At 41.5% G+C, this 16,978-nt stretch overlaps 1 protein-coding gene across 7 annotated transcripts in view; it reads right to left on the bottom strand.

The window, feature by feature from the left end:
• Positions 1-16,978, bottom strand: part of PI4KB (phosphatidylinositol 4-kinase beta) — a 59,111-nt gene that overhangs the window by 17,879 nt on the left and 24,254 nt on the right. For 4 of the 7 annotated variants that reach the window (XM_073323380.1, XM_073323376.1, XM_073323377.1 and 1 more), the window contains one exon: positions 3,592-3,636. The exons of 1 other annotated variant lie outside the window; for it this stretch is intronic. In XM_073323380.1, the coding sequence (XP_073179481.1) occupies positions 3,592-3,636 (45 nt within the window). Of the gene's footprint in view, positions 1-3,591; positions 3,637-4,583; positions 4,794-16,978 lie in introns of those variants that run through there. 2 more of the 7 variants (XM_073323381.1, XM_073323382.1) reach the window with 2 other exon arrangements.

Below are 16,978 nucleotides of genomic sequence, written 5' to 3'. Positions count from 1 at the left end.
TGTAAGCAATTCCTCTCTCGCGCTGCTTGGCATGTGTATTAAAACATTTGTAGATTGCTATGCTCCCACTTAGCCAGGCTACACGGACTTCACGCTTAGTCTTTCCTCAATTCAATCCCCCTCCTGTCTCCCTCACCACATTTCTTTGCTTTTTTCTGAGCTCCCTTCAGTTTATATCTTTCTGGTGCCAGAAATTAGCAACACCACAGGTGCTGTCTCGGAGCAATACACAGCAGAATCTCATTTATATCCGGTTTCTCAGCATCTCTTACATGTTCTTTCACTTCCACTACTAAACTGGTAGAGACTCTTACCTGATGCACTGAAAGCTAGACAATAGTTAAAGACGGTGTGTAGCACAAGAAGCAGGCTGTAGGTCTTTACAGAAACAGAGCAATGATGCATAGACTAGAACGGATGTTCTACAGGGCATCTAGACTCTTCCAGCTAACTGTACGCTGCCACTGGGTTTCAAGATTAAAAGTGTTAATTATGAGGAATACCACATATCTCATACATGTGCATGTGTATAAAAACCTAAGCAATTTAGCTAGGCACAGGTGTCTGCAGCTGGTTTATAAATAGGACATAAATGTTTGCAGAGTCTGATTGGCTACAATAAAAGTCTGCCATGTTCAAGCATGACATGAATAACCATGGTTAGTGAAGCCTGAAGAATAGATTTCTCTCCTGAGGGAAAAAGGCAGAAGCCAACACCACACAGAGTCCCTTCAGGTTACAGAACAGGCATTTAAATTGTAAGTGGATCTCACACGCTTTAGGCAACATTGATGTGAGAACTATAAAACTGAAATCACTGATATGAAGGTAACAACTATCGCTATAAAATATAGATTTTTTTTTGCTCTTCTACTGCCCCTTCTATCCAAGGGTCTGAAGGCATTTTACAAACATTAAACCTTCCCAACAACCCTCTGGAGGTATTTAAGTATTTGTGACGTTGCACTCCATATGCTTTAAGGAAGTATGCTATGAATATGACATAACTGGAATATGCTTTAAGCTAAATAACCCTTGTATGGTGTCATGAAAAAACTTCACTGTATTTTCCACTGAATGCATCCGATGAAGTGAGCTGTAGCTCACGAAAGTTTATGCTCAAATAAATTTGTTAGTCTCTAAGGTGCCACAAGTCCTCCTCTTCTTTTTATTAAAAAACTTGTAATCTACTAAGTGTGTTCATCCCATTTGTTTGCATGTACTATTTCTATATCTAGAGTTAGGAGAATAAGATATAAACTTGGGTCACTGATGTAAACGTATTAAGTGGAGGCCATTAAGGGTGCTCCAGAAACAATCAGTTGTAAATGGCCCTAATTACTTGAAAGACTTCCTGTGTACAGTTGGGCCAGCCCATGGGGAATGGAGACTAGGGGTCTTACAGTGACATGTGACCATGTCACCTGTAAATGAAATCCATCTTAAATCTGGTACTTTTCCATTTAGAAGGAGGGGTGGGGACCCAGAGAGACAAAAGATTCCCGCCTTACGCCAAAGCTATAAAAGGGGGTGGAGAAGGACAAAGGTGGCAGCCAGTCATGATAAATCCCCTGCTTACCACTTGAGATGTCTGCTGGATCTAACAAAGACTGTACCGGGGAAAGGATTGGGCCCAGACTAGGAAGGAGTCTAGTCTGTGAAAGAAGCTTATTGGAATATCTCTGAGAGTGAGATATTACCTGTAATCAGTTTCTTCAAGTATTAGGCTTAGACTTGCGTGTTTTGTTTTATTTTGCTTTGTGACTTACTTTGTTCTGGCTGTTATTACTTGAAACCACTTAAATCCCGCTTTTTATACTTAATAAACCCAGCGTAAGTGATTAATACCTGGGGGTGCAAACAGCTGTGCATCTCTCTCTATCAGTGATATAGAGGGCGAACAATTTACAAATTTACCCTGTATAAGCTTTATACAGAGTAAAACAGATTTATTTGGGGTTTGGATCCCATTGGGAGCTGGGTGTCTGGGTGCTGGAGACAGGTAACCTGGTGAGCTGTTTTTAGTTAAGGTCTGCAGCGTTGGGGGTGTGTCCCGGACCCTGGGCCTGTGTTGCAGCAGGCTAGAGTGTCTGGCTCAACAAAGCAGGGTTCTGGAGTCCCAAGCTGGCAGGGAAAATGGGCTCAGAGGTAATTTCAGCACATCAGGTCACAGTCCCAAAGGGATCTCTGTCACTGAACCTGTCACAGTATTATCCTCTTTTTATGAAAAAATAAGGAATAGAAAAATGTAGCGACCCAAGGTCATGCAGCAATACAGTGGCAGATCTAGGAACCGAACCCAGGAGTCCTGGCTCCCAGCCACCTCTTCTCTAACCACTAGCATGCATTGCCTCTTTGAGAACACCCTATCACCCTTGGCAAATATTTTAAGGTTGGCTGACTATATCAATAAATGCCAACCCTCTTCAGTGTGTTGCTTCTAAACTGGTTGTACGAGAACAGCATTGAGTCACTTTATGAGCCCACTGTAAGGTTTCATTTACCATCCTTTTCTTACTGTTTCACATAGTGAAATAATCTGTGGAAATAATCCTAGAACACGATAAGACTTCAAATCTACTCATTAGAGGAGCAAGACAGAGTCAGGTACACATTTGCAAGAGCTCATTTACACAGGAGGAATTCAACTTATTTGACTAACAAAATGGTATGTAAGACACTGTAAATAATTATATTAAAAAGACAAACCCCACAGCTCTCAATAAGTGATTTTTGATCATGGACTACATATTCAATACATGGGAAGCCAATTAGGAATCCCAAAGTGAGAATGTGCACTGTTAGGAAAATGGTACAAATTGAAGAGAGATGCCCTTGATTAAAAATGAAAAATGTTTCATAACAAGAGAAGAGTTATTAGGGAACATCAGTTTTGATCTAAAGTAATTTCATCAGACAGAAAACTGATTTTTGTGGAAAAAGCAAATTAAATCCCATCTGGCAGACAACTTGTAAGAAAATTTAAGGAAACAGCATTTCCTCTAACTAGAGGGGAGAACACACACAGACGGGTTTGAATGAGTATTCAGAATTCGTATTATCAGCCAGGGTTATTCACCTGCGTTAAAGCTTGTAATTTCTTTTTAAATGCAATTTTTTATATCTCCATAGATGGGTATTTATTGACAAGATACAATATCTAACTTGCAGGCCCCCTCATGACTTCTTGTTTGCTTTAGTCAAAATTGTACAAACAAAATTTCCCAAAGCTCTGTTTAACTTGTATTTCACTGCAGGCTATTGAAAAGCATAAACTGGACAAATGTTATCCTTGTGTTCAGATCAAAATGTTATCAACTTCTCTGTTTTGCCTCTGCATAAGACAGGATAGCAGAACTTTGCTACAGCTCAAGGGGACTCAGCCAATAGAATGCATGCACTGGGCATAAAATGCTGGCATAGAAATGCTCTTGCAATGCAGTGTTCTACATGGAGTGGCTTAACATCAGAGCTGTTTAAGGGCCACTGCCAGGTGACCAGAGATTAGTATTTCAGGACACAGAGGAAATGCTGCTGTAAAATAAGGAAGCGAGGCAACCCAGCCACTAGAACAAAACTGGCCAAACTTACGGAACAGAATGATTTATCAACACTTTCCGTACTCGATGAGAATTCCTGGGAAAAGGATGAAAGGATTTTTTTTTATTATTATTTTTTTTTTTTTAAGAAAAATAAAGAAAGAAAGAAGGGGGAGAAAAGGCAATAGTTTAGCTCCAATTTTATAAGACCATTTTTCATTTATTTAAAAAAAATCAGGCTTGCTAACCTTTAATAAGAAATTGCAAAATCTGATAGAGAATCTTATTTTACGATGGTCATTGGATAATACTAGAGTGATCAGGGGTTAATGGATCTGGCAATAACTTTATGAATCTTGATTTATTACTAGTATGATGCCATATATGTCCATGAAGCTTTTCAAACACAGACAGGGTTCCCTGCTCCAAAAATATTACAATCTAAGTTAGATCTGATTAGATTAGGTCCGTTATTGTTGAAATCTTGTAAACAGTGTCAAATGACTTTATTTTCATTGGTCAAAATCTTTCCAAAATACTTCATCACACAAAAATGAAGGTCAAAAGTACTCCAGATTCTCCAAAACATATTAGTGCTATCAAATATCTGTTGTAGCGTCCAAATCAGTTTGTATTATTTAAAATGCAGTAGTGCCTAGAGGCCCAAATCAAGGATCATGGTCCTCCTGTGCTAGATGCTGCATGCAAAACAAGCATGCCCCAAACAATTCACAATCGAAACTACAAAAGTTTTCCTCCACCACTGCATCCATCTATAATTTTCCATTGAGTACATTAATTTGAACGGCTTTTTCACTAGAAAATTATCCTCATGGTAATTTATCCTAGAACCAGACTAAAAAACCCAACAATTAAGCCATTTGTTCAATGAAGTTTGCGAGGCGGAACTCTAATCAGGAGACAAGTATACTGAAGAAGTAGATTCACCATACTATCAGCAAACCTTCTTTGTATCAGCAGGGCCGCAAACACAAACTATTAATCAGACTTCTTTGCAAGCAGAGAAAGATGAATTTTGTGTACCTGCTGTAATGGTTATTTTAGGTTCCATCACAAATCATTCCTGAGTAGATAGATGACCTCAATTTAATGTCGCTTGCTTGATTCCTTAGATTCATAACACAGTCTGCGCATAATCTTGTAGTTTACATTTCCATGGTCCCTACTCATTTTATGGTCCCCATAATTTTCCAATATCCAAAAGTGAAAAACAAGAGGCAGCAGCAGGCGTACAGAAGAGAACTGTTAATATAAATGAACAATAACTATTCTACCCACAGAGCTAAGTGCAAATACAGCCTAGATTACACATTCTTGCAGAGCAAGGGTGCTCAAGGCAACAGGGGCACTGGTAGCGACAGATCACCAAGCAATTCTGGTAATTGAACAGAACTCCTAGTCATTTCTCTCTCCACTTCACACCGCAGGAAGAAATTCCAACACAATTTCATGTTTGGAACCCAACCCAGCAGATGGTCATGGCACTCCAGAATTTACCCCATTCACTGGAGAGACTTCCCCATGCTTGACAGAAATTCAGACAGCTTCCAAACCATGTCTGACAGCTGCAATAGGAGCTTGTTAAAAACCTGGCTAAGCTATGCAGTGTCCAGACCACGTGTCTACACTTGAAATGGAAGCAGCTGCAATTGGCACCATTTCATAAAAATTCAGTGCAGCCCATGGTCTCCTGGAATGCTACCAACATGGGCCTCATGAGGCCAAACCCAGGGCAACCTCTCCTCTACTCCGATTCCTGTAGAACAGAAGCGATTTACACCAAGATGTGCTGACACCATAACCCAATCCAGAAATGTAAGATGGTGTAGAACATGGTGACCTATTTAAAAGCAGTGCTTCTCGGCAGCACTGTGTGACACCACTGCTTTGCGGTCTGCACTGGCTGCCTAATGGTTTCCAGACTGAGTTTAAGGTGTTTGCTTTGACCTATAAGTCCACAAACGGCCTGAGATCTTTCTAATTGAGACATAACCTCTTTCCTCATGCCACACTGCCAAAGTCGCCAGGGCAAAGCTGGCTCCCCCTTAATTTAATAAAAAGGCGGTAGAGGAAGGAACCTGAAGAGCACTTTCCATGAAGGGTTCATGAGATGAGCTCCATACCACCTGCCCTGGAAACAAACCTGGGTCTGTTTACCTTCCGTGCACACTACAAGTAGTAATTTGCACGGACTGCTGCAGAGGATGGGGTGGAGATTTGTGTGGGGAAGGAGAATTCTGTGTTTGTTAGGGATTCGGGTCCGACAGCAGTCATTTAATTTTATGTTTGTAATTTGTGGCAGACGTGCCGAGAGTTTTGGCTAAGATTTATGGTATAAATCTGAATAAATAATAATAAATGTTTATATTTCAGCAAAACTCTCCCCCTTTGGTTTTCTTCTGGCTCAAAGGCAGCAATATTCTGATTCCTTGAATAAAATAGGGTTAAAACAAAACCAGTATTTCTGTAGTGCCTCATTTAAAATCCTTCAATCTGTTATTTTCATACAAAAAGAAAGATAATATTGAAGCCTCACACCCTTGAGACTGGTGTGTAATTGATTTAATTCATTTCCCAAAGAGAAACAAACAGACCTGTTTTTAGCATGTTAATTACAGGGACATGCTAATTCCACAAGGCTTAATCTTACTCGAGAAATAATCGCATTTAAATTAATAACTTCCTCATGAGCACATTAAAAAAAAACCCTCCCAATTCTTAGGCCACAATGGTGGGTGGGCGCGTGCTCATGTATTTTAAGCAACAGCCTTGGAAGACTCATCAGGAAGCAACTATTTGCTTTCAACCTCAGGAAACAAAGGGCAAAATAGGTAAACAATCCAAATATAAATATTAACAAGGGATTTTCACACAGATAAACATGCACACCAGCCGAGCTCAATCAACTTCATAAGACTGTGGTTTGCACTTGCTGATTATTGAAGTTCTGTATTTGAAGAAGAGCCTTTCCTTTCATCACGCAGTTTTCCCTGCCCTGGATTCCACAGAGGAGTCGGAGCCCTGAGTTTGTGGCTTGTTAATTAATTTTGCAGACCTGCATTCAGCATGACAACTTCACTGCAGGATGAAGTTAAATGAATAGGTGAGTTGGGAGGTAAAGATCATTTAAGCAGATTACTGTTTTGCAGTAGACAACTGAAAAGGAAGAATTGGTGATGGAATGTTTCAATGGTATGTTTCACCTCTACCTCACAAATTCAAGTGCAGACTAAAAGTTGTTACCATCTGAGGCTGTTTCTGGTGCCATGTGTCTCTGTCCAGTTCCCAAGAGTTGAATGTCCACATTAAAAAAATCCAGAAGTGGCACTCACTGGCCCTCTTAGTCTCAAAGGCTATGTCTTCACTGCAAGATTAGCTCAGGCTTGGGAACATCCCTACTACAAAGCACTACTTGTGCCACACCTGTGTGGCTGCATCCACAACAGTGCTGTAGTAGCCCATGTGCTGGGATAGATTTCTAGGATATTTCGTGGTTCTTAGCAGTGCATTATACTGGTGCATCATACTCTATTAAGTTATTCACAGCGTACTGTACGAAAACTTGTCTGTCCTTCCTTGGCTCCTGTGCAGGAATGCTCTTATGGGTCTTACTGATAGCTCACCACAGCTTTACCAGAAGGCTGGGGCCAACTTCTGGCCAACCAGCAGCACAGGAGAAGGATTTCTTGAGTAACATCTCTGTTCAAATGCTGTAGAAGCGCAGCAGAAATGAAGACGGCAAATGTGGGGCTGAAGTGCAGTGCAGAAGAAGAGAGGACTTAGATAAGAAAATGCAGCCCAGGTGGAACTGTAGGATAGACTGGAGGACTAACAGCACCTGAGCGTTCTCAGAGCAAAGCAGGTGGAATATCAGCCTGTGGTTAAAGGAAACCTCCCCTCAGCTGTGCCTGCTAGCACCAAAAAGCATCCTGGAGTCCATGTGAGAGGTGTTTCTGTGTGGGTGGAATGAGGGCTAGAGGCAACACCCGAGCTATAGCCCTGGTTAAGTCTGCCGTGAAGACATACCCAGAGAGATCAAGGACCAAATGGACCATGCAGAATGAACTCCCTCCCCTCTCAAACTCCCTCCCCTCCTGTCCTAGGAAAGAAGTTGACACTTCCATGCTGTACCTGCTCTGTAATTAGATTTCAATCTCCAGGGCTGTCAACACAAGACCTTACATGAGCCCTGAAGTCACAAATGCAAAATTTAAAAAGCTGGCAAGAGAAACTATTAAACCAGGTGAATTGCATTTGTTTGAAATGAAACATTCCTCAACCCCACAGCCCCCCGTAAGAAAACCCAGCAAAGAAAATCCTTCCGTACACCTCTCTCTTTCTTGTGCTTTATTTGCAATTCCAGGCAGGTTTTACAACAGTTTTGCATATTGCCACAATTTTTTTTGCCTCAATACTTCTACCACTGATTTCCTAATTGCATAAAGAAGTAGAGAAAATAATAAAAGTATGAGGTATCATTCTGTTTCTTGATACAGACCTTGGGATAGTTACCAAGGAAGGTTTGAGCTTGTCAGCACATCAAAAACTGCTCTCGTTTAAACAAACCAGTTTAAAAATCTATTTAGTTGAACCAGAATGGACACACTCATATCTGTGGAAAGTTATCATCTCTATTTATCATGCACTGGTAAATTTACTGACAAGCTAAAACTGATATAAGCCAGGTCTAAATCAATTCAAAAGCATCACACAAAGTTGCACCAATTTAACTAAAATCAGCATAAAGTCAGACCTAGTTAACTACAGCAACAGAGTGTGTCGACCCGCCTTGAGATACTGGGCTGACCTAATCGCTGCTGTGCGTCACTGGAGACTTTGGAAAACATGCTATAGAGGCCTTATCACACATTCTCTCTGTACGCAAGTAGTCTCACTAGCTTCGATGACACTCTTGACACAGCTAATTCCTGCACAATAAGGCCTTCAACTGGAATATGTCCTTGGTCTCCAACTCTACCCTGGCACTTGTGTGCTGTCTTTTCCGATTAATGAACAAGGAGTTTGAGATTTTCTCAAATGGACTATTGCTCAACTCATAGGGTTGCCAGGTGCCTGGACACCAAAAGCCTGGTTACTGGGGGGGGGGAAATGTGCCAGGTCATCAACCCGTGCCAGCCCCTGCTAGCTGGGGCTACCTCCTGCCTGCATCTTGAGGGCAGGTAGGCAGACAGCAGGCTCCGCATCCGGCTGCAGCTCCCCTCCCAGCCCCAGAGCAGAGGGACGCCAGCTGGGGGTCAGTGGGAGGAGATGGAGAGGAACCAGTGACCAGGCATGAGAGCGTGGGACAGCAGCAAGTGATGGGGAAGGGGAGGAGCAAGTTGGGGGCGGGGTCCAGTTTTCAGCAATTAGAAAGCTGACAACCCTACTAACTCAGTGCAAGTAGTACTTGTGGGGAGGGGGCTGTCTGGGCTAAGAGAAGTTAAAGAAAGGATTCTTGTCCTGCACCTCCCAAAACAGGAGAAATCCTATTGCCAAAACATAACTTTCTCCCCTATGAATGCTCTGTTGTGCCACAAGATCTAGAAGCTACAGTCCATCTAGTAAATTAAGTTGGGCTTCGTTCCTATAACTGTTCAGATACCAGGTGCAGGAAACATTCATTATTTCAGAAATTTGATGTCAGAGATGCCAGCATCTCTTTACCTTACCAGCTAAATACTGTAATGGGTAGATTCCTTCCTAATACCACAGATTACCACTTTTATAAAAGGCACCCTGGTGCCTGACACCACTGTGAGCTGCTAGCTTGACTAACCACGGTGTTTGAAATCAAAACAAGCACAGCAGGATATGCCTATGTAAGAACTAGCCTGGTGATGACTTGCTTAAAGCAGCTCTTAGCACAAGTACCACCAAGCTACTGCAAACTAGCAACCTGCGCTACACAGAGTCAAATCGTTTTTGATCTTTTAGAGTTAAATAAAACCTTTGTCCAGTAAGAATAAATATACTCTCTTACAAGTAGTCAGGATGGAATTAGGGCCAGGCAGAGGTCCTGAGCAGGACAAGAGTATTGTTCTAGCCTGTGCACTGGCTTTCTGCAGAGGGGTCTAATTTCACCTTTAGAGATCTGTAATACAGGATCGAGAGATTTCACTGAAACGATGTTATGCGTGTGCTTTATTTATCTATTTTTAAAAGCATTTTCAAAAGTAAAGCAATTGAAACTTAAATTAAGATTTAGAAAATCATACTGGAATTACCAGTATGTAAATTAATAGGCTCTCATGTTAAAGAGAAAATCCCACTGCAAAGAAAAGGAGTTTAAATAGTGTTTTATGTGGAAACAGAAGTGCTTTAGACTGAACGCATTCGGGATTACAAAGCAAGATACCTTGCCTCCTTCTGAAAAATGTCTCCAAGTAACCATTTATAAGCAGAAAACCAGGAACTGCTAGTCTGTGTATGCAAGAGAAAAGGGGGTTGGGGGGGGGAGTACACTACACTTGGCTGTCAAATGCCATTCTGTCATGCTCCTTCTTTTGAGCAGAAAAACGGGATCCCCACCTCTAAAGCAAAGCCGCAACGTGCTTTGCCCAATTCTGCAAGGCGCTGAACATCCTTCGATCCCTATTAGGACCAAATGGCATTGAGATGCACCCATACCTCATAGGATTAGGTCCATAGTTTCTTTGCAGTAAAGCAGCCCGAACGTTTGTTATCCACAACTTAAATACATTACCAATTTGAAAACCAGTAGTGACTGAACTGCACAATGACTGATTATATATTAATTAGATATTTCTGCTGTCCTAAGCAGGCTGGAGTATGAATAGCTGACTGTTCATGGGCTGTGGCCATAAAGTGCATTTCTTCTACATTACAGCGATAACCTTTGTTGCAGAGTTTAACACTGGACTCCTTCTATCACACAATGGGCCAACTCCAGCAACTGTGACCCAGGTTGAGACACACAGACAGAGTCTGAATGAGTCAACAAAGAGAATGAAAATTATAATATGATTGAGTCAGCGGATGGGATGCTTGGAATTTTTCTTGTTAAAAGCGATACTTGCTTAATCCAGGCCAAAATTAAATAAGTGATTTTTTTTTTAAACCAAATATAAACTGAAGCAAATATGCCAACTACGGACATACTCAGAGGGTGAATGGTGGAGTTTCAGAAACTTCTGGGTAAAAGACAAAGGAAAGAAAAGCAGGCCAGCACTCCAGAGATCCAAACTCAATTCCCATCCAGCCTCTTCTGTCCCATGCCAGCAGCAGCTGGGATTGCATTACACTGTTTACAAGTTTCAGAGGAACAGCCGTGTTAGTCTGTATTCGCAAAAAGAAAAGGAGTACTTGTGGCACCTTAGAGACTAACCAATTTATTTGAGCATGAGCTTTCGTGAGCTACAGCTCACTTCATCAGATGTTTACCGTGGAAACTGCAGCAGACTTTATATACACACAGAAATCATGAAACAATACCTCCTCCCACCCCACTGTCCTGCTGGTAATAGCTTATCTAAAGTGATCAACAGGTGGGCCATTTCCAGCACAAATCCAGGTTTTCTCACCCTCCACCCCCCCACACAAATTCACTCTCCTGCTGGTGCTAGCCCATCCAAAGTGACAACTCTTTACATAATCAAGTCGGGCTATTTCCTGCATACCCATTTCCTCACTCAAAGAATGAAAACTACAGTGTAATCTACAAGCTGTTAGAAACTACACCTGTTTACAAAGAGCAAGTCTCACTTCACTTTGGAAAATGGGACTTAGGCTGCTAAGTCAGTTAGATGCTTTTGAAAATGTTACCTTAAGTCATTAAAAACAATGAGCCCGATTCCCCATCCATCCTAAAGCCCTTTTAACGCCACCGTGGCAGCATCAAGGAGCTTTAGGTTATATGAGCATCAGTCCCATTGTTTTTAAAGTACACTGAAATGTAATAAAAAGCCAACAGGAGTCCTCCTCTTGACAGTCTCACACAACATTCTAGGACCAGACATTTAGATCTCATTGGAAACCATTTAAAATGAGTGCTTTTCAAAGCTGTTTTAAAGACAGCTTTGGAAACCTCAACCTTTGAGTAGGATTTAAACACACAACTCCCACTAATTTCAAATGGGCATTGTGTGGGTAAATCCCATAGCTGGATTTTTAAAGCTCAAACAAAATCTATACTTTGACCAAAAATGTTTAATATAAATTAACAGGTGTTTTTATACAAATTGTACTTTAACTGGACAATTACGAACCACATCTGAATTCTCACAGCCCCAAGTCAGGCTCTCTACTATATCAACTCCCAGTCCAGTGGGCTGAAAGGAGATACTGGTCCCTTTGGTTCTCTTTGAACAATTAGTTTATATACACAAAAAGAAAAGGAGGACTTGTGGCACCTTAGAGACTAACAAATTTATTTGAGCATGAGCTTTCGTGAGCTACAGCTCACTTCATCGGATACACATACACTCTTATTTAGTAACTACCTAGCATTAAGAGCTATTCTAACAAATCCCGGTAGCTTCCTTCTGATGGACAGACATAATGTAGCGCTCATCTACACAGGAACGTTTTACCAGTTATACCAGTTTAATTATACACTGCTATAGCTCTTATTCTAGAATAAGAGTCGCTTGTTTTGGTTTATGTTAAACCCCTTCCAAAGAGGCATAAAATAAACAAAAACGCACTCTCATTCTGGATTAAGAATATGGGCGGTTATAACAGTATAACTATCTGTTTAAATTGACACCTTCATTTATACAAGTATAACTTTCCCATGTAGACATCTCCTAACTCTGAAGGGAAACTCAACCAGTCTGACTAAAAAACGGGATGCCCAAGATTGCATAAGGAGGAAGGGAACTCAATTCTCTTGGTATTCAGGATTAGAAACCTGGGGACTCATCCAGGATTCCAGGACACACTAAACTAAGCACCTTATTCTAACAGGCACATTCACAGAGGATCTGATCCAACTAATTTAATTTAATTAACTTTGGAGAGGGTGAAAGAATTGGATAGAAATAAAGGGCAATTCCATTTAATGCTTATCTAGGAAAGCAATTAAGAGTCGATTCACTTGAAGAAATGAGCAAATTCCTGAGCTCTACAAATCAGCAGGTTCTATTAGCTTAGACTGAACTATGATAGTAATAAAAATATCACCTCACACTGGCAGAATTCAATAAGTCAGTTACTACCTGCTGCCGTCTTTAAACTATCCAGGCAAATAGGTGCTTCTAAAAAGCAAACTAGATGGACGTTTCACCCTTTGGTTTTATGGCAAAGCCAATTTACCATGTGTACTGTCAGCACAGTGTGTAGATTATCTATCAGCCAATTTCCAGCTTCTATTAAACATACACGCATATACAGACAAAAAGAAACTCAAATCAATGTGAGCTCTGTTAATATAGACCTGTGGGTCATGGAGTCTTTTTAAAATCTTATTTATATGTTCCCCTAGTATAGGCCTCATGGTTTTTACAAATAACAGAGTAAATTTCCTGCTTTGAAGAGCTTATAGTCGACATAGCCAAAACAAAGCAGAAAGGGAATGGATACTACATACAAGCAGAGTGGCCACACCTTGCTTGGCTTGTGCTCTGTTAGCTGCAAGATTTTTAAAAAATATTTGAAAGTGTAATGAGAGCTTAATGAATGGATAAATGATATGAAGTCTGAGCAGGGTTGAACTGTTAGCTATAGAAAGGTTACCAGAAGAGATGAAGATTTAGGAGAGGCTTGAAGGAGAAGAACAAGTCTCGCTTGGAATACTAGAATGAGCTCTCTGCCCAACTTTGGGGAGCAGCATGACAAAAGAAGAAGGTACAGTCACCAGTGGGAGGGGACAGGTTTGGTAAGGCAGAGTTGGCAGAGCATAGTCCATGAGTGGGAAGTTAGTAAGAGCCAACACTTGGGTGGGGTAATAAAAAGGGAGTGAGGGTAAGATACAACTGAACCTTATTTCTTGCCACGGTTGTTTGACGCAAGTCAGGATTACAAAGGTCATACAATCCATTGACTTCAATCGCTGCTCTTACAAAGCCATGCCATGTTGCAGAACCTTAAAGCAAGGAGTCCTGAGCACAGTACAGAATGGAGCAGAAAGTCAGTCTGAGCACTCCTGCACTGTCCCGTAATTTGACTTATTTACTGATGCAACAGATGTTTGCAACATCTTACAGAAACATGAGCCAATGCTAGTTCAGGGAAGGAACAGCTACTGCACAGTGCAAGTCAACTTCCTCAAAGGTTCAGTTTCCATTTTATTTTTAATTAAGCCATTGCCCTTCACTGAACATCTCTGCAGCTCATGTTGGTATGACAAGCAGACGACATAAACCACAGGACGGCCTGCGTCAAATATGTAAATGCACAAACCAATAGATTTTTCTTCCCCTCCAGAGAAGGGGTTAGAAAACATGTTTACAAGGCCACCAGTAAGATCTGGTTCTGCTCCCCAAACTAGCGTGAAGGCTGAAAACCCCAAGACACAGTGTAATGGTAGCCATGGAAATGAAAGCAGTATGGGATTCCTGTAGCACTAATTATCTATGGAGACGGACAAGTATCAGTTGATGGTGTCACACATGGCAAAAATTTATCATGAAGTTAATGTGTAACAATTAAATGGAAAGTAAAGGACCAAGTGACTAGACTGATGAACAAAGGGCATAGCAGGGCATGGCTGATGGGTCATTTGGCTGACTAAAGATCATGGAAGGCTTAGCTTGTGTCATTAGAAATGAGACACAAAGCTGTGACCTTAGTCAAAACACCACAACAGGTACAGGGGATCTAGTGCATTTGGACAGGAATGGCAGATAACTAAAACTGCTGTGTAATTCAATGTATACCTTTTTGCTAACCTTACAAACTTTACGCGTGACCCTGAGAAGCTCAGAATGTCTTAGCACCTACCCTCATTCAATTTTAATGTTCTCAGCTGTGTTTAACAGGGAGGAAATGGTACCATTTGCTTCTCCAGTTCTAGAGGGCTGCTGAACATGAGATGGAAGGAAGTAAAAGTGGGGTACAGGCCTAAACCCTCTTAGTAACCCAAACCCAACAACAAAACGGTGTGAACATTGCCACAAAGCCTGAACGCAAACAAACCAAATCAACATGCCTGGAGGAAATCAGCAGCACTTCCTCTACCACAGTCACTGGGGACCTTGGGAGATGAGAGGAGGAATCCAGGAACAACCTTCAATAATGTGTCTCAGTGATTTCACTCTCACCTCGCTGGTTAATTGCACAGGTGAAACAAGCTCACAAGAGGCACCTGCAGCTCAGCAGCACCTTAGCAGGAAAATATCCCATACTCACAACATTCTCATCTCTCCCTGCGTGCATCCGCTGGACACAAAGGAGCACTGAGATTGCAAGCACCCAAACCAGAACTCAGAGTAACAGCCGTGTTAGTCTGTATTCCACGGTATGCATCCGATGAAGTGAGCTGTAGCTCACGAAAGCTCATGCTCAAATAAATTGGTTAGTCTCTAAGGTGCCACAAGTACTCCTTTTCTTTTTGCAAACCAGAACTGACAGTTGTATCTGACATCCCAGCTGTGTGTTCATTCCTCAATGGTGGGTTCTAGCAGGGCAGGCACATTTGGGGCATCAGAGAAAGGCAGGGCCACATCCACCATGGCTGAATTGGCCTCATTAGCACTACAAAAAGTAATCTTCCCTCTGTTGATATTTACCCCTTCTTGTCAACTGTTGGAAATGAGCCACATCCACCCTAATTGAATTGGCCTCATTAGCACTGATCCCCCACTCAGTAAGGCAACTCCATCTTTTCATGTGCTGTGTATTTATACCTGCCTACTGTATTTTCCACTCCATGCATCTGATGAAGTGCGTTACAGCCCATGAAAGCTTATGCCCAAATAAATTTGTTAGTCTCTAAGGTGCCACAAGGACTCCTCGTTGTTTTTAGAAAGGCAGGGGAAATTCTCTGCCCTTCACAAATTGCCAGCTCAGCCACCAGTGAAAGAGTTATTACTCGGTGCTTCAGTTGGATATCGGACAGTTTCACTTTGTTTGTGCTAATGTGCTGCCAGCCTACCTTCAGGGAGCCTGCCAGGAAATTATTTTAGAAAACAAAACAGTGGGAAAATGAATGTGTTCAAAGCAGGCCAAAAGCCAACTCCTCGCCCTAGCAACCCAGAGATATAGATTTGACACATGTGAACCATTAGTAAATGTCCACATTTGTCACCAGGGCAACAAGAAGCCATGAACCTTAAATTCTCTAGACTGTCTCATAAAAATCTGAAGTTCATAGCACATTCATGGACACTTGCAGCCTTTGACCATTCATTAAAAGTGCCTTTTGCCTGTTTATTTTCACCACATATTTCTCTCTGCACCAAGGAGAGACTCAAAATCAAATTCTAGGTTTATTTTTAATGAACTTCTTATGGTTTTATAGCATCAGGCTCACACTTGGGAGAGCTTTACAAAATTTAAGAATAATGCTCAGCACAAGTTTTCTACCCAATGAACACAGCTCATCATGATCGTGAAAAACAATTTAAGTGACCTTTGTAAAACATACAAAGCTAGACATGCCTGGTTTCATTTAAAAGACACTTTCACTTCTCAGGAATCCTTCCTGCAAGGCTCTCTCAACATTTATAACTGTGCACTACCTAATCGAGGTATCCAAGTCATCTTACTTGATACCCCTAGAGGTACTTCTAACACCTTCTTCCCAATTAGACTCTTCTCTTCAGGGAAGTGGCCATATGACCATTATTATTTGTAGTATAGTAGTGGCCTAGACGCTCCAGCCAAGTGCATGGCATGGCCCCAAGTGCATCCCCCAATTTACAGATGGGGAACTGAGGCACAGAGCAGCTGAATGACCTGCCCAGGGTCACATGGACACTAGCAGAACAGAACAGAGTTCTCCTGCCCATGCCGGTCTCCTGGACCATAACACCAAGGCACACTTCCTCCCTTTCCTTCCTGTTCACATAACCTTTATTGTTGTACTAGGTCCATGTTACGTTTATGGTGCATTGCAAAACGAATATACTTTTGTTTTTAAAGGGGACGGGGAACCAGATCCTGGATGCTAGGACAGCAAGGTGGGGGAAAAGGGAGAGACTGTTTACAACGGATAAAAAGCAGGTTTTAGATTCAGAATACTTCTAGAGCAGTAGTTCTTAACCTGGGGTGTATGCACCCCCCAGGGGTGCGAGATGTCCTTTCTGGGAGTACGAGACATGCCAGATTTTTTTAGAAGGCAAATCATCGAACACAAATTAAGCACAGGCATGTAAGTACAACTACTTTGTTTCATCAAACCTATGTATTTATTAACATTATAAATTTAACGATTACTGTAATATACAAACAAAAAAATATATCTAGGTTTAAAGAACTGACCTACTTCAATGATTTTTGATAAGGGGTGCGAGAACATA

Source organism: Lepidochelys kempii, chromosome 24 (genome assembly GCF_965140265.1).
Source record: "Lepidochelys kempii isolate rLepKem1 chromosome 24, rLepKem1.hap2, whole genome shotgun sequence".
NCBI classification, from domain to species: domain Eukaryota; kingdom Metazoa; phylum Chordata; order Testudines; family Cheloniidae; genus Lepidochelys; species Lepidochelys kempii.
The sequence above is the reverse complement of the archived record's forward strand: the minus strand, read 5'-3'. Positions and strand labels throughout refer to the sequence as shown.